This window comes from Dendrobates tinctorius, unplaced genomic scaffold (genome assembly GCF_039654945.1).
Source record: "Dendrobates tinctorius isolate UK_male_01 unplaced genomic scaffold, ASM3965494v1 ptg000062l, whole genome shotgun sequence".
NCBI classification, from domain to species: domain Eukaryota; kingdom Metazoa; phylum Chordata; class Amphibia; order Anura; family Dendrobatidae; genus Dendrobates; species Dendrobates tinctorius.
The window spans coordinates 37,161,804-37,189,145 of NW_027361730.1; the positions used below are offsets into that span (position 1 = coordinate 37,161,804).

The window sequence follows — 27,342 nt, forward strand, 5'->3', positions numbered from 1 at the left end:
AGTACACTATATACTAAGGGACTGTTAGACATAGTGAGTACACTATATACTAAGGGATTGTGTTAGACATAATAAACGATAATGTCTTCCTCCACCTCCCCCTGTTCCTAAGGCCATTATAAGTCCCCCTTCATCCCATCCCAATCCCCCACACCCCTCATTGTCCTCTTCCCCTCGCATCCCATTATTGTCCTCTCCCCCACCCCATCATTGCCCTCTTCACCACCTCCATCATTTTCTTCTCCCCCACCACTATCTTTGCTTTCTCCTCCACCACCCCCATTTATTGCCCTTTCCACCACCACCATCACTGCATTCTCCCCACCATCATTTATTTTTCCCCCACCACCCCATCATTGCCCTCTCATTCACCCCCATCACTGCCTTCTCCCCATCACCCCCACCCTTGCCTTCTCCCCATCATTGCCTTCTCCTTCACCCCATCACTGCCTTCTCCCCATCACTCCCATCATTGCCTGCTCTATCACCCCATCATTGTCTTCTCCCCATCACTCCCATCATTGCCTGCTCCATCACCCCATCATTGTCTTCTCCCCATCACTCCCATCATTGCCTTCTCCATCACCCCATCCCTCCCATCATTGCCTGCTCCATCACCCCATCACTCCCATCATTGCCTGCTCCATCACCCCATCACTGCCTTCTCCCCATCACTCCCATCATTGCCTGCTCCATCACCCCATCATTGTCTTCTCCCCATCACTCCCATCATTGCCTTCTCCATCACCCCATCACTGCCTTCTCCCCATGACTCCCATCATTGCCTGCTCCATCACCCCATCACTCCCATCATTGTCTGCTCCATCACCCCCATCATTGCCTGCTCCATCACTCCCATGATTGCCTTCTCCTTCACCCCATCACTGCCTTCTCCCCATCACTCCCATCATTGCTTGCTCCATCATCCCATCATTGTCTTCTCCCCATCATTGCCTTCTCCATCACACCATCACTGCCTTCTCCCCATCACTCTCATTATGGCCTTCTCTCCCCATCATGGTCTTCTCATGTCCCCATCTCCTCCAGGGCCAGGCTAACCTACACACACACACACACACACACACAGATACACACAAAGACATACACACAGACATACACACACATACAAATACATACACACAGACATACACACACAGACATACACACACACTGACACCACCTCTCTCCTCTCACCTGTCTGTAGCATCGCCCGCGCTTCCTCGCTCACACAGCAGCGGCCGCTGAATGATGACGTCATTCAGCGGCGCTTCTCTGTGTAAAACAGAAAGCAGGACGGGTCCTTGCAGCTCCGCTCCTGCTATTCCCGCTTGCAGACAGCGGAGCTGCTGTGATTGCTCCATGCCCTGCACTGTGCCTAGCTGCCTCCGCGCTTCTCCCACAGAGAGGAATTGCTGCCGCGCCGCCCCCACACATGTGCCGCCTGGGGTGGAACGCCCCCCCCCCGCCCACCCCACGCTACGCCACTGTACTTAGGTTGATAACCGGTTCAAGCAGCATTACATGAACACCTGATTCTTACACTTTGGCTAGTTCGAACAACGAAAGCAATTGTTACCATCTACCTTCCGTGTCTCCCCTTTTGCTCATAGATTGTAAGCTTGCGAGCAGGGCCTTTATTCCTCTTGGTATCTGTTTTGATCTATGTGTCTTTTGTTATGCTGTAATGTCTATTGTTTGTACAAGTCCCCTCTAAAATGTAAAGTCCTGCAGAATATGTCGGTGCTATAGAAATAAAATTATTATTATTATTATTAGTGATGAATGTATTCACCTGTCAAGAAGAGATATCCAACATTTAAGAATAAAATTATATATTTTTAATGAAACACAATTTTGAAATCATTTAAAACAGGGTGGAAATAATGGGGAATGTGACCTCCAAAAAAGGAAGGGAAACTGCCACGGGAAGAAGCCATAGCGAAACGGTGCCCGTCGGGTGTGAGGGAAACACCGTACACCATCCTGACTAGAACTACTGGAGCTCCCGCCAGGGCCGGGGGGTACTCGGCACCGGACTGGTTCTTAAGGGGATGTGTCACGGCAGCAGTGACCCGGTCCGTGGCCCTTGGGTGTCCAATGAAAAATGATGATAAAAACGGGAATAAAGTTAGTTTGTGACACCACCTGTTGTATTCGGCAAATAGGAGATATTAGCCGTCGCTGCTTGAGGAGACCGCTGGGGCTGATGGTAATGCAGCAGAGTTGTCACAGCTCTCCACAGGTAGAGCTAAACCCCAGGGCAGTAGTAGTGTAATATGATGGTGATGATGGTGGTTATAGTGCAGGGCAAGTGACGCAGTAAATAAATTGGAGGACACAGCAAAGTGCAGTCTTCACAGATTTTACTCACAGTTCTGATGTTACAATTCCCAACCGGGGTGCTGTGTCCTCAAGGTCGGTGGTCCAGACAGATCTCAGGTTAATTGGGGTACACCGTGTTAGAACCCCCTTCAGATGTTTCTTTCCTGGCTGTCTTACTGCGCTGGCTCCCACCACTCCTGCCTTGCGCCTGCCACACATTGTCCCTCAAGCCAGCAGCCTCAGATCTTGTCGGACGACGTACTCTAGGTCCCCTGGATCCTACCTATATGGCAGCCTTTTCAGCAAATGTGTCCAGATTTGGCTGTAGCACGTACAGATACTGCAATCTCCGGTTAGCTAGCTGAGTCCCCAGTTTCTCCACTAGACTGGGGCAGGTCCTCTAATTGTGACCTAGTCCTTCCACCCGACTGCAGTCGGCGTGGATACGGGCCCCACGGGTGGATTCCTTACTACCCGTGCCCCTAGGACCCCTTCTTCCTCTCTGCCACTGAAGCTTATCTTTCTGTTCTTCTGTCTTTCCTTTCTCTCTTCCTGCTGTCTGCTGGTCCAGGGCTGAGCTCCTCACTGCTCAATTCCCCAGCTCCAACTGACTCTCTCTCACTGTCGACCCACACCCTCTGCCTAGCTCCTCCCGAGCTCTGAAAGGTCTGGTGTTGGATGTGGAGCACCCACCAGGGCAGTGGGGATACTTGGTACCGGGCCGCTTCTTAAAGGGGCAGTGTCACGGCAGCAGTGACCTGGTCCGTGGCCCTGGGCATCCAATAAAAGGGGAATAGTGAAAAAGGGAAAAATAAAGTGTTTGTAATAAAGTGTTCGTGATGCCACCTGTGGTACTCGGCAATAAAGATGTTAGCCGACGTTGCAGATTCACTCCACTGGAACAGTTGTTGATGAAGCAGAGTTGGTTGATGCAGAAAAGTCCTGAGGAGAGAATTTGCATATTCCCAGTGCCTTCTGGGATAAGTGAAGAGTCTCCACGAGATTTTGGCCGTTGCTGCTGAAAAGAGGATATCGGTAAACCAGGGGAAGAGTCCTGAGGAGAGAATTTACATATTCCCAGTGCCTTCTGAGATAAGTGAAGAGTCTCGGCGAGCTCAACGATCACTGGATTTTGGCCGTTGCAGCTGAAAAGAGGAAATCTTTTGGCTCATTTTTCATCGCTTTGAAATCTCTTTACAATAACAATATGGAAGAGGCCAGGAGCTATTTGGTGAGCTGCATTTCTTGCTACATGTTCACAGACTTACCAGTGGAAAAGCCAAACTTCACATGCCACAAATGCAAGCTTGTGTCCCTGTTGGAGGAAAAGTTGCAAAATCTCATTGAAGATCATTAAGGAAGGTGAAGAGTTCTTAGACAGAGCAGAATTATCTCTTCATGTTACAGAAAGAGAAGAAATTCGAAGTGCACCTGAAGAAACAGAGGAATGGAAACATGTGACCCAGAGAAGCAGGAGGATCGGGAGGCAGTCAGCGCCCATACTGCTAAGGAACCAGTACCAGGCTCTTATGCAGGAGAACGATGAAGAAATACATCAGGATAAGACTTTACCCACAAACAGCATCCTTGTACGCCTTCAGAATTCTCCTGGATGGAGAAAGAAAAATGTTGGGAAGAAGAAGCAGAGAGTAGTGGTCATGGGGGATTCCCTGTTGAGAGGAACAGAGGCCGCTTTCTGCAGACCGGATATAACCTCAAGAGAAATGTGCTGTCTTCCAGGTGTAAAAATTAAAGATGTGTCTGACAGGATATCAGGACTCTTCAGACCTACAGATGACTACCCATTCCTGCTAATACATGTGGGGACAAATGACACAGCAAGAAATGACCTGGAAACCATCTGCAGTGACTTTGAAAAAAAAGGTAAGAAAGTGAAAGAAATGGGAGCGCAGGTGGTCTTCTCTTCCATCCTCCCAGTGGATGGCCATGGAACATGGAGGTGGAATAAGATTCTGCAGGTGATCAACTGGCTACGTCGATGGTGCCGTCAGCAAGGATTTGGATTTCTGGGTCACGTAGTGAATTACCTATACGATGGACTACTTGCTAGAGATAGGGTGCACCTTACGAAGACTGGAAAACATGTATTTGGACGTCGCCTTGCTACCCTCATAAGGAGAGCTTTAAACTAGCACAATGTGGGAAGGGAAGCAAAAGGCCAGAAAAAGCCATACACCTGACAAATGCTATTAAGAACTCTGCTATTAGAAGTGGAAAGGAAGAACAAAGACAAAAGGATCTAAATAATAAAAATATTGGAGAAATAGAAACCAATCACAAACTAAAATGTTTCTATACTAATGCACAAAGCATGGGCACCAAACAAGGAGAATTGGAACTACTAACGCAGGAAAAGAAATATGATGTCATTGGAATCACTGAAACTTGGTGGGACAATACACATGATTGGAATACAAGGCTTGAAGGATGCAACTTATTTGCAAGAAACAAACTTGATAAACGAGGAGGAGGTGTCGCATTGTATGTTAGAAATGCATATATCTGCACAAAGATTGAAGCTTCAGAGACTGGGAGTTCTGTGGAAACTGGGTAAGAATACAAGGACAGAACAATGGAAAGGACACCATTGTAGGCATTTACTACAGGCCGCCTGTGCAAGCTGAAGAGATGGATGAACTCTTTATGCATCAAATGGCCAAGTTCTCCAAAAAATATGACATAGTTGTCATGGGAGATTTCAACTATCCAGACATTTGTTGGGAATCTCTCTCAGGCAAAACTAACAGGTCAAGGAAATTCTTATCCTCTCTTGCTGACAACTTTATCTTCCAAAAGGTAGGGGAGAAAACAAGGGGAACTGCTACCTTGGATCTAATCCTTATAAACAGGGAGGAAATGGTTGAGGAGGTAAAAGTGGCTGGGACCCTAGGAGGTAGCGACCATGCTATTTTAGAATTTTGGATAACTAGAGGAGGAAGACCTGTTAAGACTCAGACATCAAGGTTAGATTTCAGAAAGGCAGATTTTAAGGGATTCAGAAAGAGAATTGGATGGATCCAATGGCTGGATATCTTTAAGGACAAAAATGTCCAGGAAGGATGGGAAATCTTGAAAAATGAAATTCTCAAAGCACAATTGTTAACAATTCCGAAAAGAGGGAAGAATAGGATGCATTTAAGGAAACCAGGATGGATGAACACAGAACTTAAGCACATGCTAAAAAGGAAGAAATGTTTATAAAATGGAAAGAGGGAGGCATATCTAAAGAAGAATATAATGCTGTCTGCAGAACTTGCAGGGCACAAATCAGATTATCTAAAGCTGACAATGAATTGAGGCTTGCAAGAGACGTCAAAAGCAATAACAAAGGATTTTGGGGATATGTAAAAGAAAAGTCAAAGCTGCTATAGGATTTTTACAGGATGAAAATGATGAAATGGTAAGACAGGATGTTGAGAAAGCCGAACTTTTAAATTCCTATTTTGCATCTGTTTTCTCTCAGAAAGGAAATGTAACATCACCTGTTCTTCACTGTCCTATTAAGGGAATAGAATAATCCAGGATATCTATAAACAGAAAGATAGTGAGGAAACACTTAGCTAACCTAAATGAATTCAAGTCTCCAGGTCCAGATGAATTACACCCCAGGGTACTGAAGGAGATAGCAGAAGAAATTTTTTAACCCCTCTCCATAATCTTTGAAAATTCGTGGAGAACAGAAGTCCCAGAAAACTGGAGAAGAGCAAATGTTGTTCCTATCTTCAAAAAGGGGAAGAAAGTGGACCCAGGCAATTATAGGCCAGTGAGTCTGACTTCAATACCAGGAAAGATCTTTGAACAAATTATTAAACAACATGTATGTAAGTACCTGGATAAGAATGAAGTGATTAAACAGAGTCAGCATGGGTTTGTAACTAATAAGTCATGTCAGACGAACTTAATTTCCTTCTATGACAGAATCACTGATTGGGTGGATCAGAGAAATGCTGTAGATATAGTATATCTTGACTTCAGCAAAGCATTTGACAAAGTATCTCACACAATCCTTATTGAAAAAATGGCTAAGTATGGAATGCACAAGGCAACTGTTAGGTGGATTCATAAATGGCTTAGTGATCGGACCCAAAGAGTGGTCGTAAATGGCCGCACATTGAGTTGGAAGAATGTCTCAAGTGGGGTACCACAAGGCTCTGTCCTGTGCCCTGTATTGTTCAACATCTTTATCAACGATTTAGATGAAGGAATTGAAGGTAAACTGGTTAAATTTGCTGATGACACAAAACTAGGAGGGATAGCTAATACTAGAGAAGAAAGAGAGGATTCAAAAAGATATAAATAAACTGGAGCTGTGGGCAGCAACTAACAGAATGGTTTTTAACAGGGAAAAATGCAAAGTACTACATCTGGGCATTAAAAATGAAAAAAGCATATACAGAATGGGAGGAATAGGGCTAAGCAACAGCACATGTGAAAAAGACTTGGGTATACTAATAGATCACAGACTGTATATGAGTCAACAGTGTGATGCAGCAGTAAAAAAGGCAAATGCAATTCTAGGATGTATTAACAAAAGCATACAGTCTAGATCACGTGAAGTCATTATTACCCTCTACTCCTCTTTGGTCAGACCTCATCTGGAATACTGTGTCCAGTTTTGGGTGCCACATTTTAAAAAAGACGTCAACAAACTGGAGCAAGTTCAGAAAAGAGCGACCAGAATGGTGACCGGTCTGCAAACCATGTCTTATGAGGAAAGGTTGCAAGATTTGGGAATGTTTAGCTTGCAGAAGAGAAGACTGAGAGGAGACTTAATAGCTGTCTACAATTATCTCAAGAGCTGTCACATTGTAGAAGGATCATATTTATTCTCATTTGCACAAGGAAAGACTAGAAGCAATGGGATGAAACTGAATGGGAGGAGACACAGATTAGATATTAGAAAAAACTTTTTGACAGAGTGATCAATGAGTGGAAAAGGCTTCCACGAGAGGTGGTGAGTTCTCCTTCAATAGAAGTCTTCAAACAGAGGTTGGACAGACATCTGTCTTGGATGATTTAGCAAATCCTGCTTTGAGCAGAGGGTTGGACCAGATGGCCCAGGAGGTCCCTTCCAACTCTACGATTCTATGGTTCAGCCCTCCACAGGCAAAGTTATGTCCCAGGGCAGTTAGGATGTTAGAGGAGATGTTGGCAGAAAGTGTGGTGCAGGGCAGGTGTCGCAGGAAAGATTCAGAAGGCACAAAAGAGTGCAGTTTCCTTTACCTTTTACTGAGCAATACAGGTACAGTCCAGGGCTCAGATTACAGATGGTTCTGGAGTTGGTCAGCCTGAAAGCAATTTGGGAATCTCCTTATTCAGATGGGCTCTGAGGCCTCCTTTCTAGCGCTATTCTCTGAGGTACTTGCTGCTGTAGACTCTATTCAAGTTCCTCTGTTTGCTACTTAGGTACAACTCCACTCACATGACAGGCAGCTGTAGCCTGCTTCAGGAGTCGTTCCTGTCTGGCGTCTCCGGCTCCCACGTGCTGCTGTGTCATTGAGTATCAGTTGGGGACAGAGGATCTGTGGTCTTATGTCCTCCCGATTCTGCTGCTGGGGCTTTAGTACCCACACAGCCTCCGGCTCCGGGACCCGGTCTCAGGCGCTCAAGCCTGGGGGTGAGCTCAGCTATACCTCCTGTCCCCCAGCTCTTCTCCACACATCTTGTCTCAATCCTGTTTAGGCACTAACTCTCACTAACCTCCTCCTCCTGACCAGAGAGAGCAGCTCCCGTCAAGTTGGGTTTAGAGCTCCCTCTGCTGGCCTGGAGCAGGAACTACCTGCTAAGGAGATTCCTTCTTTGCTTCCAGGCATGACATCACTCCCCCCTGGAGGGAGGAAAGGCCACTGTGGCAACTGAACTCCTGGGGTGCCACCGATGCATGTGTGTGAGTTCTGTGTGGTTCCCCCTCCTTACCTGAGAGTGGAATACCACACCTCTGGATGAGGTGCAGTACCTCTGTGGGGACTGAACCCTCAGGGGTGCCACACTACCATCTCTGTGGAGGTAAAAATTCACCAATTTCATGTCTATACATTTGTGCCACTATTCTTTGTAAGAGAAGGGATGGTATACACAGCTGATATATAGGTATTTTTTGTGACAACAAATACTTGGTTGCTGTACATCCAGCAGCGCCTTATAAAGGACTACTTGGTTTACAGCCAGCACACTAGATTACCTGCTACCTAACGTATAGCTTCGTCCTACAATTCCCCCCCCCTCTTTTTCTCTGACTTTTAGTCCTTACCTCCCTTTTATTTTCAGATTTGCAATTGGCTGATGGCAGTTTCCACCCTTTTTTGGAGGTCACATTCCCAGTTCTTTTCAACCTGTTTTAAATTATTTTAAAATGTGTCAATAAAAATATATAATTTTATTCCTAAATGTTACAAAGGAAAAAACAAGGGAGGGGGCGCAGACATAGGGCTTCACCTGGTATAAATCAATGAAAATGAAAAAAGTACTCTGAAGTACTCACCCTTTATGGGTTGTGTTCAGACACAACCACCAACATTTTTTTTTTTGCAGTTGTATAGCTGCTGCAGAGCTCGTGCAGGTGGAAACGTCCACTAAGAATCACAAGTTGAGGATCAAGAAAAGCACTTCTGAGCAACCGCGCTGCTACAGTGACACGAATTCTTCAGAAATCCATATAAATCTTTCAAGTTCTTTATTGAATGTACTACAAAAACTACGCGTTTCGAGGAGACAAACCGCACCTCTTCTTCAGGTTGAGGAACAGAGTTGTAATCGGTCTATACAAGTGATAGCTTTATATGCTGTGGGTTGACGCCCTTTTCTTACGACGGGGGGCTATGTCCACACAGCATATAAAGCTATCACTTGTATAGACCGATTACAACTCTGTACTGAACCTGAAGAAGAGGTGCGGTTTGTCTCCTCGAAACGCGTAGTTTTTGTAGTACATTCAATAAAGAACTTGAAAGATTTATATGAATTTCTGAAGAATTCGTGTCACTGTAGCAGCGCGGTTGCTCAGAAGTGCTATTCTTAAATGTTGTGAATCTCTTCATGACAGGTGAATACATTCATAATTTGCCTTTAGTTTTTCATATAGATGCATATGTATATTTAACTAATGAATTTATGTAATTTTTAAAAGTGCAATCTAAGGCCAATATACATGTAAATTACATAAAATTTTCAAGAGGCTGCTGGTATTGTTTAGTCATTTTTTTAAACTAATGATTTCACTAAGTCATGCAGAATATTTACTAATATAAATAATTAGGGCTGTGACAATATGTCAACTCATTTTTATAGTGAAGAAGCTGATCGCCAGTTGTTTAGCTCCAGAAACTGCTATCCATATGCTGTTATCCCCAGGCCAAGTTTCAGCTAGTCATACAAGGGAAATTTTTTATGACATGTTGGCTAGCTACATGTTTAACGTATGTGTTCTATTCTTGGTAGAATATATATCCATTGCAGCCTTTGGAGATGTTCACATGTCTGTTTTTTATTCTGTTTTTTATCTTATTTGTGGATAAAATGTGGGATTCAAGTTAAAAAGTCCATAAAAAAGGGGATAGCACTAGGATGCTATAGCATGATCTAAGCGCTCTCTGATTTTTAGGCTAAGTTCACACTAGATTACTGTTTTATGCATTTTTGTATGATAATATTCAGCTGCGTTTTACAGTACCAGAAAAGCCTATGAGATTTCAGAAATCATACCACACTTTTTTTGTCATCAAAAAATGGGTAATGAAAAAAGCAAGTACAGCAGTATATGATACCCATTTATGTTTGTGATTTGCCCAGGTTTACCATCTTATCTTGGTCAACTGAGATGGCAGTTTGGATTAGTACAGTTTAATTAAATTAGTGATGCTTAGGTAAATATTGGCCCACAAAGGTGTGAGATTGAACAATGCCTGTGCACCAGTGATCCGACCAGCGATCCGACCCGGTCAGGATCGCTGGTGCATCACTAAATGATCGCTAGTGAGCTGTCACATAGGCAGACCTCTCAGCGATGCAGCAGCGACGCAGCGGACGATACTCACCTTTCACACACAGCGATCCTGCGTCCTCCCGCCCGCCTCAACGCGTCGCTCGTCATCACAGCAGGAAGTCCAGCAGGAAGCGCCCGACGAGAAATGGAGCCGGACATTCTCGCGCGATCAGCGATGGACAGTGGGGGAGCCGGTCGGAGGTAAGTATCACACATAGGGATATCGCTAGCCATATCGCTATAACGTCACAAAATTGGTGACGTTATAGCGATATCGCTAGCGATATCGCTATGTGTAAAACCCCCTTAAGATTGCACAATGCCTGAGCAACTCAATTGCAGACCAAAGCGTGAAAGTTAAATAGTTAACTCAATGCACTGCCAGTGTCTTAGGTAAATTGTTCCAGGCCAATTCACCTCCCCCAGCTGTTACATTTGTATGTGTATTTTTTCATGAATATATGTCTTGTATTGGTGACCTGTGTTCATGCTTCTGTGGTGGAAGCAAAGCTGAACTTTGGGATCCTAAAATACGCACCAAAACATGTGGTTTTGACTCTGCTACTTTTCTGCCAATAGTGCAGATTTTGCTGCAGAAAAAAAGCAGTAAAAACGGCTAGTGTGAACTTAAGGGCCCGTTACACATAGCGATATCGCTAGCAATATCGCTGTAACGTCACTGGTTTTGTGACGTAGCAGCGATATTGCTAGCGATATCGCTACATGTGATACTTACCTCCGACCGGCTCCCCAGCTGTCTGTCGCTGATCGCGCGAGAGCGTCCTGGACCATTTCTCGTTGGGTGCTTCCTGTGGCGCCGACGAGCGACGCATGGACGCGGGCGGAGGATGTTAGGATCGCCGCGTCTGACAGGTAAGTAGCGACCCCCGACCGCTGCTATGTCGCTGGTGAGATCTGCCTGTGTGACAGCTCACTAGCGATCACTTAGCGATGGACCAGCGATCCATATCGTTGTCGGGATCGCTGATGCATCGCTATGTGTAACAGTACCCTTAAGCTTACTGTTTAATTAGTAAAAGAAGTTTTGTTTTTTTTTCTTTATGCAAGAAACATAGATGACGCACTGATAGCAAACATGGACATACAGCATACAGGCCAAAAATGAATGGAAATCAAATCCAGAACACGGATCAAATTCAGGCCTTGTTTTTTCTTGTATGCAAAAAGTACGGACATCATGTAAATGAGCATAAGCATGCCTCTTATTTTTTCTGAACCACAAGGACTGTCATAATTGATTCTATCAATAGCTCAGAGGGAGTTTGAGGATGCTTTCCATGCTGCCGACAGGATTTAAGAACCTAGCGTAGTAAAATGATGGTTTATTTCAACGCGTTTCGAAGTACAAGGTTACTTCTTCATCAGGAATACCACATGGCTCATGTGGTTCTCCTGAAGAACTAACCTTGTACTTCAAATCGCGTTGAAATAAACCATCATTTTACTACGCTGGGTTCTTAAATCCTGTCGGCAGCACGGAAAGCATCCACAAACTCCCTCTGAGCTATTGATGTCTGATGGTCACTAGCTGGACCCTTGGATCTGCAGCAGCTGATATTGCACTATATGCTGTTTTTTTCGGAATAAACAGACCCTATTTTTCGCTGATCTCTCCTACAGTTTTCCTTGGATAATTGATTCCATAAACACTAATGACTTTTGGAATCATATTTAAAGGGATTCTACACATACAGTTAGGTAAAAATCTAAAGAGGTGAACTTGGATATAAGTTCATGCGCATGCAGCTTGTAGACGCATGGCCACACTGGCCATTAAACAGACAAAACCTAAGATGAAACAAAATAAGCAAATACCTTGCCATAAATAAATAAATAGATAGCAATAGTGCATGAAAATAATATAGGGTACTTGATTAACAAAATTTTGATTAAAAAAAAAAGCATAAAAGCCATTCCACCATGTCAAAGTGCCTCTATTCAGGATGATCCTAACTTCTAGCATTAAAACCTTATCGTAAGTCAAGTGACGTAACGTGAATAAGGGCTGAGAAGGACTGAGATCTGACCAATGTACACCCAGCCATGGGTAACTATATAAATGTAATGTCCAGCTAAAGGAAAAGGGATGCCACACCCTTACTGTATATGCACAGAAACAAAAACATAAAGAGATGAACTGCAATTTAAGTTTGTATGTATGCAATGTGCATGTTTACACTGGCCACTAAACAAATGAAACCTAAGGTGAAAAAGACAACAACAAAAAAATGGCATTTTTTTGTAACTTTGCATCACACAATATGCCTCATTTTAGATTACAGTGCCAAAAATAGGCTTGTAGTACCTAACAAAGTTGTAGTACCTAAAATACATTCTATAAACATAAATCTTTCCAATGTATAATATTGGCCATAAAGTGATACAAGGTCCCTCTCTCATGTTTCGCAGGTGCACAGTAGTCTTGAAACTGTCATGAATGGTATGCCAGATCTTCTCTCCATGATAAAGGATCTCAAGTGAGTAATGTCAGCTTGGACAGGTTACAAGTTTTTAGAACCTATAGCCTGCATTAGACTATGATTGTAGAGGGATCAAGGTGGATTTTGGTTGTCATATTTATAAAGGTATCACTCACCACCTTGTAATAAAATTGGTGAATCATGAGTGAATGTCGCTTTAACGCATTCAGTAAAGCAGTAATATTTTTTAACCCTTTTGCCCCAGAGTCTATTTTCACCTTCATGATCAGGCCAATTTTTTCAATTCAGACCACTGTCACTTTACATGGAAACAACTCTGGAATGCTTCATCATATCCCAGTGATTCTTAGAATGTTTTTTCGTGACATATTCTACTTCATGTTAGTGCTAAATTTAGCTAGATATTTTTTGTTTTTATTTGTCAACATATCGGAACGATGGTGAAAATTTAGCAATTTTCAAACTTTTAATTTTTACGCCCTTAAACTAGATAATTATGTCACACGAAATAGTTAATAAATATCATTTACCACATGTCTACTTCACATTAGCATCATTTTTTTAAACATAGTTTTTCTTTTTTTGTTAAGAAGTTATAAGGGTTAAAAGTTAATCAGCAATTTCTCATTTTTCCAACCAAATTTACAAAACTAATGTTTTTTTAAGGGAACACATGAAATTTTAAGTTACTTTGAGGGGCCTATGTGACAGAAAGTACCCCAAACTGACACAATTTTAAAAAAGGTACCCCGCAAAGGGCTCAAAACCACATTTGAGAAGTTTATTAACTCTTTAGGTGCTTCAAAAGAATTTCAGTAATATGTAAAGAAAAAATGAAAATTGTACTTTTTCCCACAAAAAATGTTATTTAGCTCCAAATTTCACATTTTCACAGGGGTAACAGGAGAATATGGGCCATACAATTTGTTGTGCAATTTCTCCTGATTACACAAATACCCTATATGTGGTGTAAAACTACTGTTTTGGTGTACGGCAGGGCTCAGAAGGTTAAGAGCACTATTTGACTTTTGGAAAGCAAAATTGGCTGGAATAGATAGCAGACTCCATACCACATTTGCACAGCCCTTGCCTAAACAAACTTGGAGATGGTCTTATAACTTTTACCTTTAACATGTTTGTCTATAATTTTCTTTCTAATGTCCTGAGACAGCTCTTTCCTTTGCTTCCTCTGGTCCATGTTGAGTGTGATAAACACCATGTCACAAAACAGCCCAGTGAGTATCTGTAGCCCTCTATACAGGCCACTCACTGATTCCAAGATTGTGGATACCTGTGATGCTAATTAGTGGACACACCGTGATTTTACATGTCCCTTTTGTCACATTATTTTCAGGGGTATCATCATTTCTGTCCACAGTTAATACGGAATAAATTCTTGGACTTTAAGTGCGCTGCCAGACAAATTCCATAACCACACAAGGTTAAGAAAAGTTAACCCTTTAATCCCTACGCGTTTCGAAGCATAACGCTTCTTCTTCAGGGGTTGACACATCATTTCTGTCCAGACCTATTATATAAGTTTTATTTTTATAAAAATTCTGAGGAAGCATGGTTGAAAAGCAATGTCTGGCTTTCATTTATTCATTTTCATAGATTTTTTATTTATTATTACTTTTGTCAGATTCAAGTGATTTCTGTGATCAATGTAGGTTTTTCTGTCATTAAACGAGGAGTACCAACAATTTTGTCCACGTGTGTAGGTTGCGGACGCAATGTCACCTTTTAAAGAGCTCCTGATATGCAAAACAGCATAAACACCAAGAATTGATACCCATTTTGGAAACTACACCTTTTAAGGAATTAATCTAGGGAAGTAATGAGTATTTTTAATACTCAGGCAATTCATAGAATAGTATAATATTGGGCTGAGTTAATGAAATATTACCATTTTTTCCAGTAAAATGTGGCTTTGGCCCCAGGTTTGTAATTTTCAAAAAGGGTAATAAGAGAAAACAATCAGTACCATTTGTTATGAAATTTCTCCTCAGTACCCCAATACCCCATAAGTGGTCAAGAAATACCTTTGAGACACAATGCAAAGTTTAGAAGGCAAGGAGCTCCCTATTGTAGTGCAGATTTTGCTGTTATGGTTTGCGGGTGCCATGTCACATTGGCAGGGTCCCTGAGGTCCAAGAACAGCAGAACCTCCCAAAAATGACCCCATTTTACCAACTACACCTCTCAATTAATTTAAATAGGGGTACAGTGATTATATTAACACCACAGATGTGTCACAGAATTTTATACCATTGGACGGTGAAGAAAAAATAATTACATTTTTACAAAACAATAGTTTTAGCCACAGATTTTACACTTTCACAAGGTGAAATGGGTAAAAATAGTACCAAAATTTGTCCCACAATTCATCTGAATGTGAAAATACCCCATATGTGGCTGTACAGAGTTGCATAGCCACACGGCGAGACTTGGGAAGGAAGGAACGTTATTTGCCTCCTTGAGAACAATATTCAAAGACCCTCCCTTCCTATGCTACAGGCAACCTCCTAATTTAAGAAACATCATGATCCTAAGTTCAATGCCCTCAGATACACCAAGAGGAACTTATCTTGGCAATGTGAAGAGCTTCAAAATCTGCTCTCATGTAGAGACCAAAGACAGGATACAGATCTGTAAGAACATGAGCCGGGACAGAGTCAGCGGTTTCCTGTACACTTTGGGGCTGGAACTATCGGGACTGTCACCACTGTTGCTTGGGGAAGGTTCTTCTGGGAGGGGAGGACCTTTGCACTGGACAGCAGGGGGCATGGGGGAGATAAAAGGGACTGAGTGCGGGAACGGGGGAGATTTGGTGGGAAGGTGACAGGAGAACCAGGAGAAGGTTGACTCCCTCCCCATCCCTCTCCCAGCATTCTGACTTGCAAACTGACTGCGTCCCTACTGAGCTGTCCTCGGACCCTACCTTGCTGGATGGCTCCTTCCCGCTCTCAGTGAGAGACAATTTAAATTGTTCCGTTTCTAGAGACGAATTCAGAGGTTTGCATGCTGCCGCGGCCTGCGAGCGTGCATGCGGTCCGTGTTCGGCGCCATCCCAGAGGAATCCACAAAAGTGACTGTTTTTTTGTTCCAGCGCATTCAAGCCAAGCGGGACCGGATACATCGGCACAGTCAGGAGACGGTGCTTTTCGTTTCTCCGTAACAGAGCCAGAGACATTGTCCACGACTTACGATGCAGGCGGGAGATATTCCAGCCTTTCCCCAACAAGAACTGCAAGCGATAAGTTATCTTTTTCGTACACCTTTTTCTCAAATATTGTGCTTGTATGCAAATCCTGTTGTTGCCGTTACTGATCTCGTCTCCTTGCGTGGAGTATTCCTCGTATGTTAATAACCTGTTATAATAAATTCTGCTAACCCCCTCTCTGCCTCTGGCTCTTCACTGCATCCAACGAATGTTGCTTTCCGTACCTCTTACATTTTGACATAATTGGCAGGATGCCGTCTAATAACACAGAGGTGGCAGAACAGTCAGCTGGGCCCAGAACAAGTATCTCCCTGGGGGCCATGCTGAGTAACTTGCCTAAATTCACGGGGTCCGAAACTATGTTGTGGAGTTGGACGAAGCGCATGAGGGGTATGATGAGAATGCACCTTATGACCCCCGCGCTTCGAGGCCGAGGTGGCCATTATTGCTTTGGATGGAGAGGTTCGAGACTCTGTGATGTTGCGTACCCCCGAGACTGTGATATGTTTGCTAAAGTACTCCAAATCTTTGAGGCGACCCATGGGGACCCCAATGATGTAGGGGAACTGAGGACTCGCATGTTTAGCTGTATGCAAAGAGAGGGGGAGACGGTTACGCAATATATGAATGCACTGCAAGAGTTTCACACCGCCATTCCTAGAAAGGATGGAGTGGGGATAGGGACGACTGATGTCATGTTGCGTGACTTGTTGGTGACTGGCCTGCGGGACGCCCTGACCAAGCAGACCCTGAGAGCGCGGGTGCGGGTGGACCTTCGTATCACTTTTGCTGACATAGGAAAAGAGGCCAGCTCACGTGAACAGGAGCAGGGGATGACGGTCCCGGTAGGGAAGGTCCAGAGTGGTGAAGCAGCAGAGAAGATAGTTGCTGAATCCCAGTGGGTTGAAGAGACGAGAAAAGAGCTGTTGAATATTCAAGGAGAATTGGCCCAGGTGAAGGGGAAAGATGAAGCCGGTCAGCACGCAGCCGGGGGCCAAGGTGAAGCAGATGTCTGTAACAAGGCCAGAAGGTCCTGCTGACAGAGGCCCTTTGTTTGCTATAACTGATGAGAAGTAGGACATATGGCCAGGGAATGTCCGCGACGGGTCGGGCCCCGGCCGCGCCAACCTTTAAACTAGAGGGCTCCAAGCCTGGGGGTTGTCGCCTGGAGCCAGAATGGAAAGGATGGAGTAGTGAAAGTCCCATAAATCTGGTGTCTACATGCCCGCTGGTCTGGGCTAAGTTTGATAGTCGGGCCGTGCGTTGCCTGGTGGATACTCGGTCTCAAGTGACCACAATGCCTGAAGCGTATTTTCGCCGACACTTCCCAGAGACTCTGCCCTGAGTGGGGCCCGGTAGTAAAACTGACAACGGCAAACCACCTGCCCATCTCAGTCGCAGGGGTGGTGTGAATGCAGGTCTCCTTGTGCGGGAAGGATCTTGGATGGAGGGGTATCGTGCTGACCCTGGGGGAGGCCAGCCACGGTCATACCGTGACCCTGGGGATGAATATCCTGAAAGAGTTTGGAAAACTGCTCAGCAATGAACCTTCTCATTTGTCCTTAAAGCAGTGGAGTCCGCACACCTCCCAGCGACAGGTGTTTCAACAGTTAATTCGTACTGCTCGGGTTCAGATCTTTAGTCAGGGGGAAAAGCTAGGAAAAGTGGTTGTGTCAGCCTCCACTCAACTCGCCCTACCACCAGGACAGACCGTACTGACCCTGCCTGTCTGAGCACATGCCCCGCTGGAGGGGTTGGAAGTACAATTGGAACCCTCAGTAACGGAACAATTGCCTGCAGGACTCTTAGTGGCCCGAACACTGGCCGTGGTATGAGAAGGGACGGTGCTGGTATGCTGTGTAAATTTAAGGGATCAGGAGATTGCCGTCCAACACAGGGGTGAAGTGGCGTGCAGTGCCGGACTGGAGTACCTGGGGCCCACCAGGAGAACTCAATCTTGGGGCCCACCAGCCCCATGCAGTTACCGTACTGTATATAAAAATAACATAAGTCCACAAACTCTTTCAAAATTAATTAACTTTATTTACCAATAAATAACCAATAAAATGAATAAATAACAAACTAAAGAAACACTCTGGCAAAAGAGGACACACTGGTGTCTTATTCACATCAGTGTGGGATAAAGTGCCATAACAGAACAATAAATACTTTCAAGGTACATTCTCTTAAAGTATAAGTGCCACAAATTGAACCTGCATCTATCTAGTATCCCAGCAGCCAGCATCATTGTAGCAGTACCAAACTTGCCCCACTCGGAAAACTTAATGAATTCTATAGGCATTTTGGAAGTTTGTATTGCACGTTTTCCTCTCATCTATAATACAATACCATTCAATTTTTATGGGTTCACACTACCATTTTTAGCAGGTTTTATCGGCATCTGCTAAAAACTTAGAATCTTTTCCAGAAGCGCATAAGCGCTAAAGAGCTCTTTAGCGCTTATGCGCTTCTGGAAAACATTCTAAGTTTTAAGCGGATGCCGATAAAACCTGCTAAAAATGGTAGTGTGAACCCAGTCGTATATTGAAAGGACCTATAACAACAAATAAACACACAAAAACGGTCATGCAGCAGCAAAATTACAAAAGTTTTTTTTTCAGAACAGAAGATGACATTGCATATGTATTAATAATGTCATCATAGTCTAAGTTCCTTGAAATGTCATACTCAATGTTCAACAGAAGGAGTGACTCTAAAAGCTCCTGTCCAATCGAAGACCTCAGACGATTTTTTACAATCTTCAGCTTTGAAAACACTCTTTCACATGAAACCTGGGTGCAAGCTAATGTAAGAAGTGTCTTGTAAACGGCAAAAAGGTTTGTGTAAGCAGCAGAATGTAAATTGTAGTCATATAAAAGTCTGTAGCAGCAGGAAAGACAGTTTTCGCAAGCTAACTTTTTGGTATCAATGACCTCCTCTTCATCATCCTCTATTTCATGTGTGATTTCATCCATAGGAGGGCATGGATTTTTGAGAGCAGAATAGTTTTCTTTAAAACTAACTAGCTCAACTTTAAGTTGAATAACATCAACTTCAGCCAGTGTAGCTACAGTCTGCAAAGCCTCTGATGGAATGTCAGTATAGCTAATACGGTCAAACTGTCTGGGGTCAAAGTACGCTAGATCTTGAATCAGGTTTTTGTTTTTTGAGAATTTGTTTTCAATGCTCATTGTTGCCTGGTCAATGACAACATAAAAAACATGATGCTGAAAACTTTTCAGGGGGTCAGAAGAAGGCTCATCCTTTGCTAACTCACCAGGCATAATTTTTTTTCTACCTATTCTTTTCTGGGGTAAGGCTTTTTCAATAATAACATTGATTGACTGTTCGTCAAGTGTAGAAGCTACATTTTCAATAAACGAATTGACTGTTTTAATAAGGTCAGAGAAGGAATCCCTGAGCCTAAAGATCTGAATTCTGGCACTTTCGATCATGCGCCATGCCTGTAAAACATCCAGTCCACTGCCAGCCTCTGTGGTACTATCTTGTTAGTACTACCACCAGTGGCTGTCAGGACATGCTGGGTGGGCATGGTAGTACCACAGACGCTGGCAGGACATACTGGGCAATGGGCATGCATGATAGTACCACCAGAGGCTGGCATGACATGCTGGCCAATAGGCATGATAATCATGCCCATTGAGCAGTAGTATGCCCTGCCAGCCTCAGCCAAGGGTCCCAGCCCAGGCAATTACCTCCTCATCCTTCCTGCTGCTGGCTGTGAGTCATGTACAGTGTAGCATGAAGTTTGAACGCCACACTAAGGAGATGCTGCTTCTACTACTGCCAAGTGGAGGCGAGGGCCACAAGAGATTACAGGGGCCCCATTAGGGATGGACATGGGTCCCTATCAGGGGTGTACATAGAGATCATGGCCGGGGCCCACTCAGGGGCATGCATAGAGATTACGGGGCCCAGTCAGTGGCGTACATAGAGATCATGGGGCCCAGGCAGGGATTGTACATAGAGATCACGGGGCCCAGTCAGGGATCGTACATAGAGATCATGGTGCCCTGTGAAGTGAGGATCTCACTGCCCCAGTATGGTGTCCTCAGGGAGCTCCCACAGTGTTTGCTTCATACTAAGGCCTGTAATGCCCTGTGGGAGCTGGGAGCTCCCTGATGGCACACCATAATGGGGGCAGTAGTAGAAGCAGCATCTCCAGTGTGGCATTCACATCACATTACATGCTGCACTACAGGCCCCCAGCCAGCAGGACAGAAGGAATGGTGGAGGCTGGAGCACTGTCTTGGACCCCTGGCCCCAGGCTGGTGACTGAGGAGCCTATCTTTTATGGCAAAACAGATGGGTGGCCCATCTGTTCTGCCATAAAAGATGGGCTCCTCAGTCACCAGCCTGGGGCCTGCTGTATGCCACTGCTGGGGCCCACTGTATGTCACTGCTGGGGCCCAATGTATGCCACTGCTGGGGCCCGATGTTGCTGGGGCCCGCTGTATGACACTGCTGGGGCCCGATGTATGCCACTGCTGGGGCCCGATGTTGCTGGGGTCCGATGTATGCCACTGCTGGGGCCCGATGTATGCCACTGCTGGTGCCCGCTGTATGCCACTGCTGGGGCCCGCTGCATGCCACTGCTGGGGCCTGCTGATGGGCCCCCTCAGTCACCACTGCACTACAGGCCCCCAGCCAGCAGGACAGAAGGAATGTGGGGGCTGGAGCACTGTCTGGGAACCCTGACCCTGGCCCCAGGCTGGTGAGGTGACTGAGAGGAGCCCATCATTTATGGCACTGGCAGAACAGATCATGGGCCCCCTCAGTCACCCACCACACTCAGAGTCACCACCAGCACCAACACCCTCCCCCAATCCCCCCCCCGCTCACCCTTCACCCGGCCCCCCGCCTTCCATACTCATCAATCATGCTGCCATGGTTTTTCTCCTTCAGGCAGCCGGGTTCTTCCTCCGCAGTGCGACACAGCGAGCGCCGGCACCCGCGGCACAGGAAGCAGGAAGCAGACAGTCATGACTCATCATCGCCGCCAAAACTGTCTCCTCCTGCGCGCATGTGCCGGGCAAAGCAGTGTCGCGCTGCGCAGAGGAGACTCAGAGCTCCCGGCAGCAGCAGCAGCAGCACTGTGCGGAAGCCGCTGCAAAGAGGGGGAACAGAACATGATCACATTCCCTGTGTGCTGTGTCACTGACTCACTGATCATATCGGCAGTGCGCCGATATGAGACAGTGTGTACTGTCATTACCGGACGGGGGCCCCAGGGGGGGTAGGGGGCGGGGCTTTGGGGGCGTGGCCAACAATGGTCGGGGCCCACCGGGGATTTCCCCGATCTACCGGTGGGCCAGTCCGCCCCTGGTGGCGTGGGTAGTGGGCATGTCCAAAGAAATCATACTGCCCCAGGTTATACATTTGGCAGTAAATCCAGAAGACCCGTGGTCGGAAAAAGTTACCACTTCTCTGACAGCCGAACCTCAATACATCCAAGAGGATCGGCACACACTGGAACAGATGCGTGCTGAACTCTCTAAACTCACGCCCACCCGGGTACAACAAGTGGAAGCGTTACTGGGGCGATACCAATACATTTTTGCAAATCATGAGGATGACTTTGGCTGCACTACAGCGATCACTCACGATTCACGAAATACCAATGGGGAATATAGAACCCATTCGAGAAGGTTACCGGCAAATTCCCCCTCAGTTATATTAGGAAGTGAGAGAGATGCTCGGTCAGATGCTACAGGCGGGCTGTTATGAGTTCATTTTCCCCTACACCATTGAGGTCTGATGAACTCCCTCTTCTGGTGAAGGAAGGTAGTGAGGCTGATTACCAAGCACCTGAGCTGGGAGAGGATGACTGGGCGACGGGTATCTCAGACTGGATATATGGCAGCCGACGCCCTTCTGCCTCGCTGGTGATTTCTCTGTGGAATTCTAGGAGACCAGTCTGATTCCTGCTCCTCAAAAGCTAAGTTTTCTGCTTTGCCTTTTTGCATTTGTGTTTTGGTTTTAGTTTGCCTTGCTTTTCTGGATTCTGCCATTCCCTGATGGGGTGAGCTGAATTCCTTTTTGTCGGTTTGCTCTGTCTTCAGAAAATACCTGAGTACTGACATAGTCTTTTTGAAGCCTAGCGTCTTCAGGGCCTTTTTCCCTGTCAGTCTGTTGGCTCTTATTTTGATAGGGTTTTTCGCGGATTGCAGACAGCAGCCTTCCTATCCTGTCCTATCTAGTTAGCTTGGGCCCCATCATTTGCTCAGTCTATCTTTCTATCTCTGTTAGTGTTTTTTCTTCTTGCTCCACCGTCATTATATGTTAGGGGCTGCCTATTGCTTTGGGGTCTGCTCTGGGGCAGTTTAGATTTCCCTTTCTGTCTTTAGGCTAGGCAGTTCTCCGGCTGTGATCGAGGGGTCTAGGGCATCGTAGGAACCCCCCACGGCTACTGCTAGTTGTTGTTGATAGGTTCAGGGGTCTGCAATCCGATAGCTGCCAACTTCTCTGGTTTTCTGGACTTAGCTAGCATTTCTGTTTTTGCCTCCTACGGTGACTCATTCATAACAGCGGGCGTCATTAGGGAAAGCTAGAGTCTGTGGGCAGCTCCCATTGTGCTGGTGCGGAAGGACTGGACACAGGTTCTGTGTGGGTTACCGCAAACTCAACGCCTGCACCGTGAAGGACTCATAACTTCTACCCCGGATTGAGGAATCCTTGTCTGCATTGGGAAAAGCCAAATTCTTCTCGACACTGGATCTTGCCAGTGACTACTAGCAAGTGCCCATGTCAGAAAAGGACCAGGCGAAGATTGCCTTTATACTACCTATGGGCCTCTTTAAATTCAACAGGATGCCATTTGGCCTGGCCAATGCCCCCGGTACGTTCCAATGACTGATGGAGAGGTACCTAGGTGATTTGAACTTTGAAGGTGAAATTCCAGAAATGCCACTTGTTCCAGACCCAGATCGAGTACCTAGGTCATGTCGTTTGCACCGAGGGAGTAAAGCCGTCACAGGAGAAAATCGCAGTGATTCAGGATTGGCTAACCCCGGAGACCGTAAAAGATGTTCGAGCATTCCTGGGACTGACGGGGTATTATCATCGCTTCGTAAAGAATTTTGCCCGTGTGGTGCAACCTCTGGTAGAACTTCTGAAAGGGGTGCCTGCGAATACAAAGGGTCGATCCATCCGCTGGAAGGAAAGGCAGGAGAAGGCTTTTCCTGACTTAAAGAAGGCATTGACCGAAGCTCCGGTACTGGCTTATGCGGACTTCTCTATACCGTTTATTCTCCACACCGACGGAAGCTTGCATGGACTTGGGGCTGTGTTGTCACAGATGCAGGACGGGAAAGAGAGGGTGATTGCCTATGCTAGTCGGTCCCTTCACGATTCCGAGTGTAACCCGGACAACTACAGTTCCTTCAAGCTGGAATTGCTGGCGTTGGTGTGGGCCATAACAGAGAAATTCGCAGAATACCTGTCCAGCTCGGTGGTGCTGGTGCACACCGATAATAAACAGCGCATCTGGAGAATGCCAAGTTAGGGGCCTTGGAACAGCACTGGGTGGCCCGGATGGCGAAGTTTCGGTACAGAATTGCTTACAGGAGGGAGGCGGAGAACACCCACGCCGACGACCTATCCAGAGCAAGACATGCACCACCTGGAAAGAGTAAAGATGTGATGCTGGAGGGGGGAGGAGGTTCCCCAGTTCCAGAAGACCGCCGGAATGGTGGCGGCCACGCTGGACCAGATACGGGCCCCCCCCATCATGAAGGAGTTTTGGGAAGATCTCGGGATGAGTGGGTCCGGTTGCAGTAGGAAGATCGTGAACTTGCTCTGTTTAGACAATGGGTGACACTGAAGAAGCTGCCTATTCAGGAACAGCGGGGTACTCTGACTCCAGAAGCACTGAAGATACTCTGGCAATGGGAGCGCCTCCAGATGAGAAACGGGTTGTTAAATCGGAAGGTTCAATTACAAAAGGAGTTGGGAGCCTCATGGCAGGTGGTGATTCCAGAGACAGTGCTGTCTACAGTGGCCACTGAAGCTCATGAAAAGGTCTTGAAAAAACTTTCCAGCGCTTCAGCGGTTTGTCTACCACCCTAGGCTTAGAACAGCGGTTGAATAGGCTGTCAGACTCTGTCGGGCCTGTGAGTTGGCCAAATCCTCAGAACAAAGAGCACCTGCTCAAACCATAGTGACAGCAGCCCCCCTGGAGCTGTTGACCATCGACTATTTGACCACTGGGCCGACCCACCAAGGATACGACCACTGTCTAGTGATGGTAGACTGCTTCACAAAGTTTACGGTGGTGACGCCCACCCGGGATCAAACGGCTGAGTAACCATACAGAGTGAAGCGTCGGGTCGGTACAGAAGGACCCATATACGAGATTTATCCGGAAGGAGAAAATAATGCTCAAACTAGAGTTGTACATAGAAGTATGCTCCGACCATGTTTCTCAAAGGACCCCATACAAGAAGAAGAAACACCTGAGTTTCTGGAAGTGGTGCCTGCCGTGACAGTAGAAGATGAATAAGAAGAAAGTCTTGAGCAGCCATCTGAGAGTACGTCTGTTAGTCAGGGCCATGGGACCCAGGAAGAAAACGTTACAGCAGGTACAGATCCAACTTTGCCTCCACTAGAAGACTCCACTATTCCTTCCAATCTAGGTCACTCCGAACGCACAAAGGCTGGGTAACCCCCCAATCGTTACAACCAGGATCAGTTGATTTGGCAACAAGTCACTAAGACAGACAAACAATGTCTAATGTTTCTCAAAATGCCTCGCCCGTGGAATGGCGAGTGAAAAGAGAGAGGGGGTGTTAGAAGATGAGCCGGGACAGCGTCAGCGGTTTCCGGTACACTTTGGGACCTTTGCACTGGACAGCAGGGGGCGTGGGGGAGATAAAAGGGACTGAGCTCGGGAACGGGGGCGATTTGGCGGGAAGGCGACAGGAGAACAAGAAGGTTGACTCCCTCCCCATTGCTCTGACTGCTAACTCCACATCATCCATCCCCCAGTGTTCTGACTTGCAAACTGACTGCGTTCCGTCTGAGCTGTCCTCGGACCCTACCTTGCTGGACGGCTCCTTCCCGCTCTCAGTGAGAGACAATCTGACTTGTTCCATTTCTAGAGACTTCAGAAGTTCGCATGCTGCCGCGGCCTGCGAGCGTGCATGCGGTCCGTGTTCGGCGCCATCCCAGAGGAATCCACAATAGAGACTGTTTCTTTGTTCCAGCGCACTCAAGCCAAGTGGGACCGGATACATCGGCACGGTCGGGAGATGTTGCCTTTCGTTTCTCCATAACAGAGCCAGAGATATTGTCCACGACCTACGATGCCGGCAGGAGATATCCAAACTAACAATGACAGACTGATACAGAGGGGAGAGGACCCTGCCCTTTCAGGCTTACATGCTATAGGATGGTGGGGAAGGAGACAGTAGGTTGGGGGGTTGCTGCAGCTCCGGTGTTGGTGAAGCGGTAGTTTGGATAGTGGTGAGGAGGCAGCGGGGTCATTGCAGGCTGTAAGCTTGCCTGAAGAAGTGGGTTTTCAGGTTCCGTCTGAAGGCTCCGAATGTGGTTGGTAGTCGGATGTGTTGGGGCAAAGAATTCCAGAGGATGGGAGATATTCGGGAGAAAACTTGGAGGCGGTTGGGTGAGGAGCGAATAAGTGTGGAAGAGAGAAGGAAGTCTTGGGATGACCGGAGATTACATGAGGGAAGTGTTATGATTGAGTCACCATAGGAGGCAAAAACAGAAATGCAAGCTAAGTCCAGAAAACCAGAGAGGTTGGCAGCTATCGGATTGCAGACCCCTGAACCTAACAACACAACTAGCAGTAGCCGTGGGGGGTTCCTATGATGCCCTAGACCCCTCGATCACAGCCGGAGAACTATATAGCCTAAAGACAGAAAGGGAAATCTAAACTGCCCCAGAGCAGACCCCAAAGCAAAAGGCAGCCCCCCACATATAATGACGGTGAAGCAAGAAGAAAGAACGCAACACAGACAGAAAGATAGACTGAGCAAAGACGGGGCCCAAGCTAACTAGATAGGAAAGGACAGGAAGGCTGCTGTCTGCAATCCGTGAAAAACCCTAAGAAAATAAGAGCCAACAGACTGACAGTGAAAAAGGCCCTGAAGACGCTAGGCTTCAAAAAGACTATGTCAGTACTCAGGAATATTCTGAAGACAGAGCAAAGGGCAAAAGGAGATTCAGCTCACCCCAGCAGAGAATGGCAGAATCCAGAAAAGCAAGGCAAACAAAAACAAAACACAAATTCAAAAAGGCAAAGCAGAAAACTTAGCTTTAGAGGAGCAGGAATCAGACTGGTGTCCTAGAAGTCCACAGAGAAATCACCCGCAGGGCAGAGGGGCGTCGGCTGCCTTATATCCAGTCAGTGACTCCACTCAGCCAGTCATCATCATTAAGCTCAGGTGCCTGATAATCAGGCTCATTACCTTCCTTTACCAGAATAGGGAGTTCACCAGACCTCAGTGACGAAGGGGAAAATGAACTCACAACAGGGAAGATATTGGGAGATTAGTTCAGAGACATACAGCATGGAGGAGACAGGTTATAGATGGCCTTGTTTTTTATATATCACTGCTGAGCACCACTGGAGAGTATGGGTGTTGCTATTAATCTTCAGGATTTAATTTTCTGATGACATGTTCCCTTTAACTATTATAAATTTTGACTTTAGGGCAATCAGTTAAACGTTCCTGTTGTTAATTACCGTTCATTACGTAGACACCATTCTGTTTGCTGGGAACCATTCTGTGTCTCTTCTGCTTGCTGCATAAATTAGTATTTATTGTAGTTACTCGTAATACACAATTATCATAGTGTTCTGCCTTCTGGCTGCAGCAAAGTATCCTATGGTTTATTTAAAGAACAGAACAATAAGTATGAATGTAGACACCCAATTATATATGAAAATGTAATCTACATGGGTTCTGTAAGCCCGAAGAAAAAACAATGTTAGTCTCTTAATAATGCTTTGGTGGCAATATCTGTATAATCAGTTTTGACATGGTAATTCTTGGGCCGCTGATTTTTCCCTTAGCATTTTCTTGGCATATACTGGATTGCCCTTTCCAAGTATCTGGGCATTATTTGACCCACAGGCCTCAGTGACTCCTAGATGTGTGTAATCAGATCTATGGTTTGTTTTGTAGAAATAATTCTTACTAATGAATCTACACATGAGAGCTTGGGGGAGAATCACAAGTGAATTGAAAAATGACTTTAGTGTTGACCTTGTGAAACATTATAGTTACACAGGCTTTCTATTATTCAATTATTTTGTGCAATTTCAGTCATTAACCCCTTTCTGCCATCCG

General features: G+C 45.8%; 1 protein-coding gene and 1 long non-coding RNA gene across 2 annotated transcripts in view; one reads left to right on the forward strand and one right to left on the reverse strand.

Moving 5' to 3' along the window:
* Positions 1-27,342, reverse strand: part of LOC141093087 (uncharacterized) — a 163,089-nt gene that overhangs the window by 118,009 nt on the left and 17,738 nt on the right. The window lies entirely within an intron of this gene.
* LMAN1L (lectin, mannose binding 1 like) overlaps positions 1-27,342 on the forward strand; it is a 209,796-nt gene that overhangs the window by 100,457 nt on the left and 81,997 nt on the right. The window contains exon 10 of the mRNA XM_073579548.1: positions 12,755-12,822. Within this exon, the coding sequence (XP_073435649.1) occupies positions 12,755-12,822 (68 nt within the window). The remainder of the gene's footprint in view (positions 1-12,754; positions 12,823-27,342) is intronic.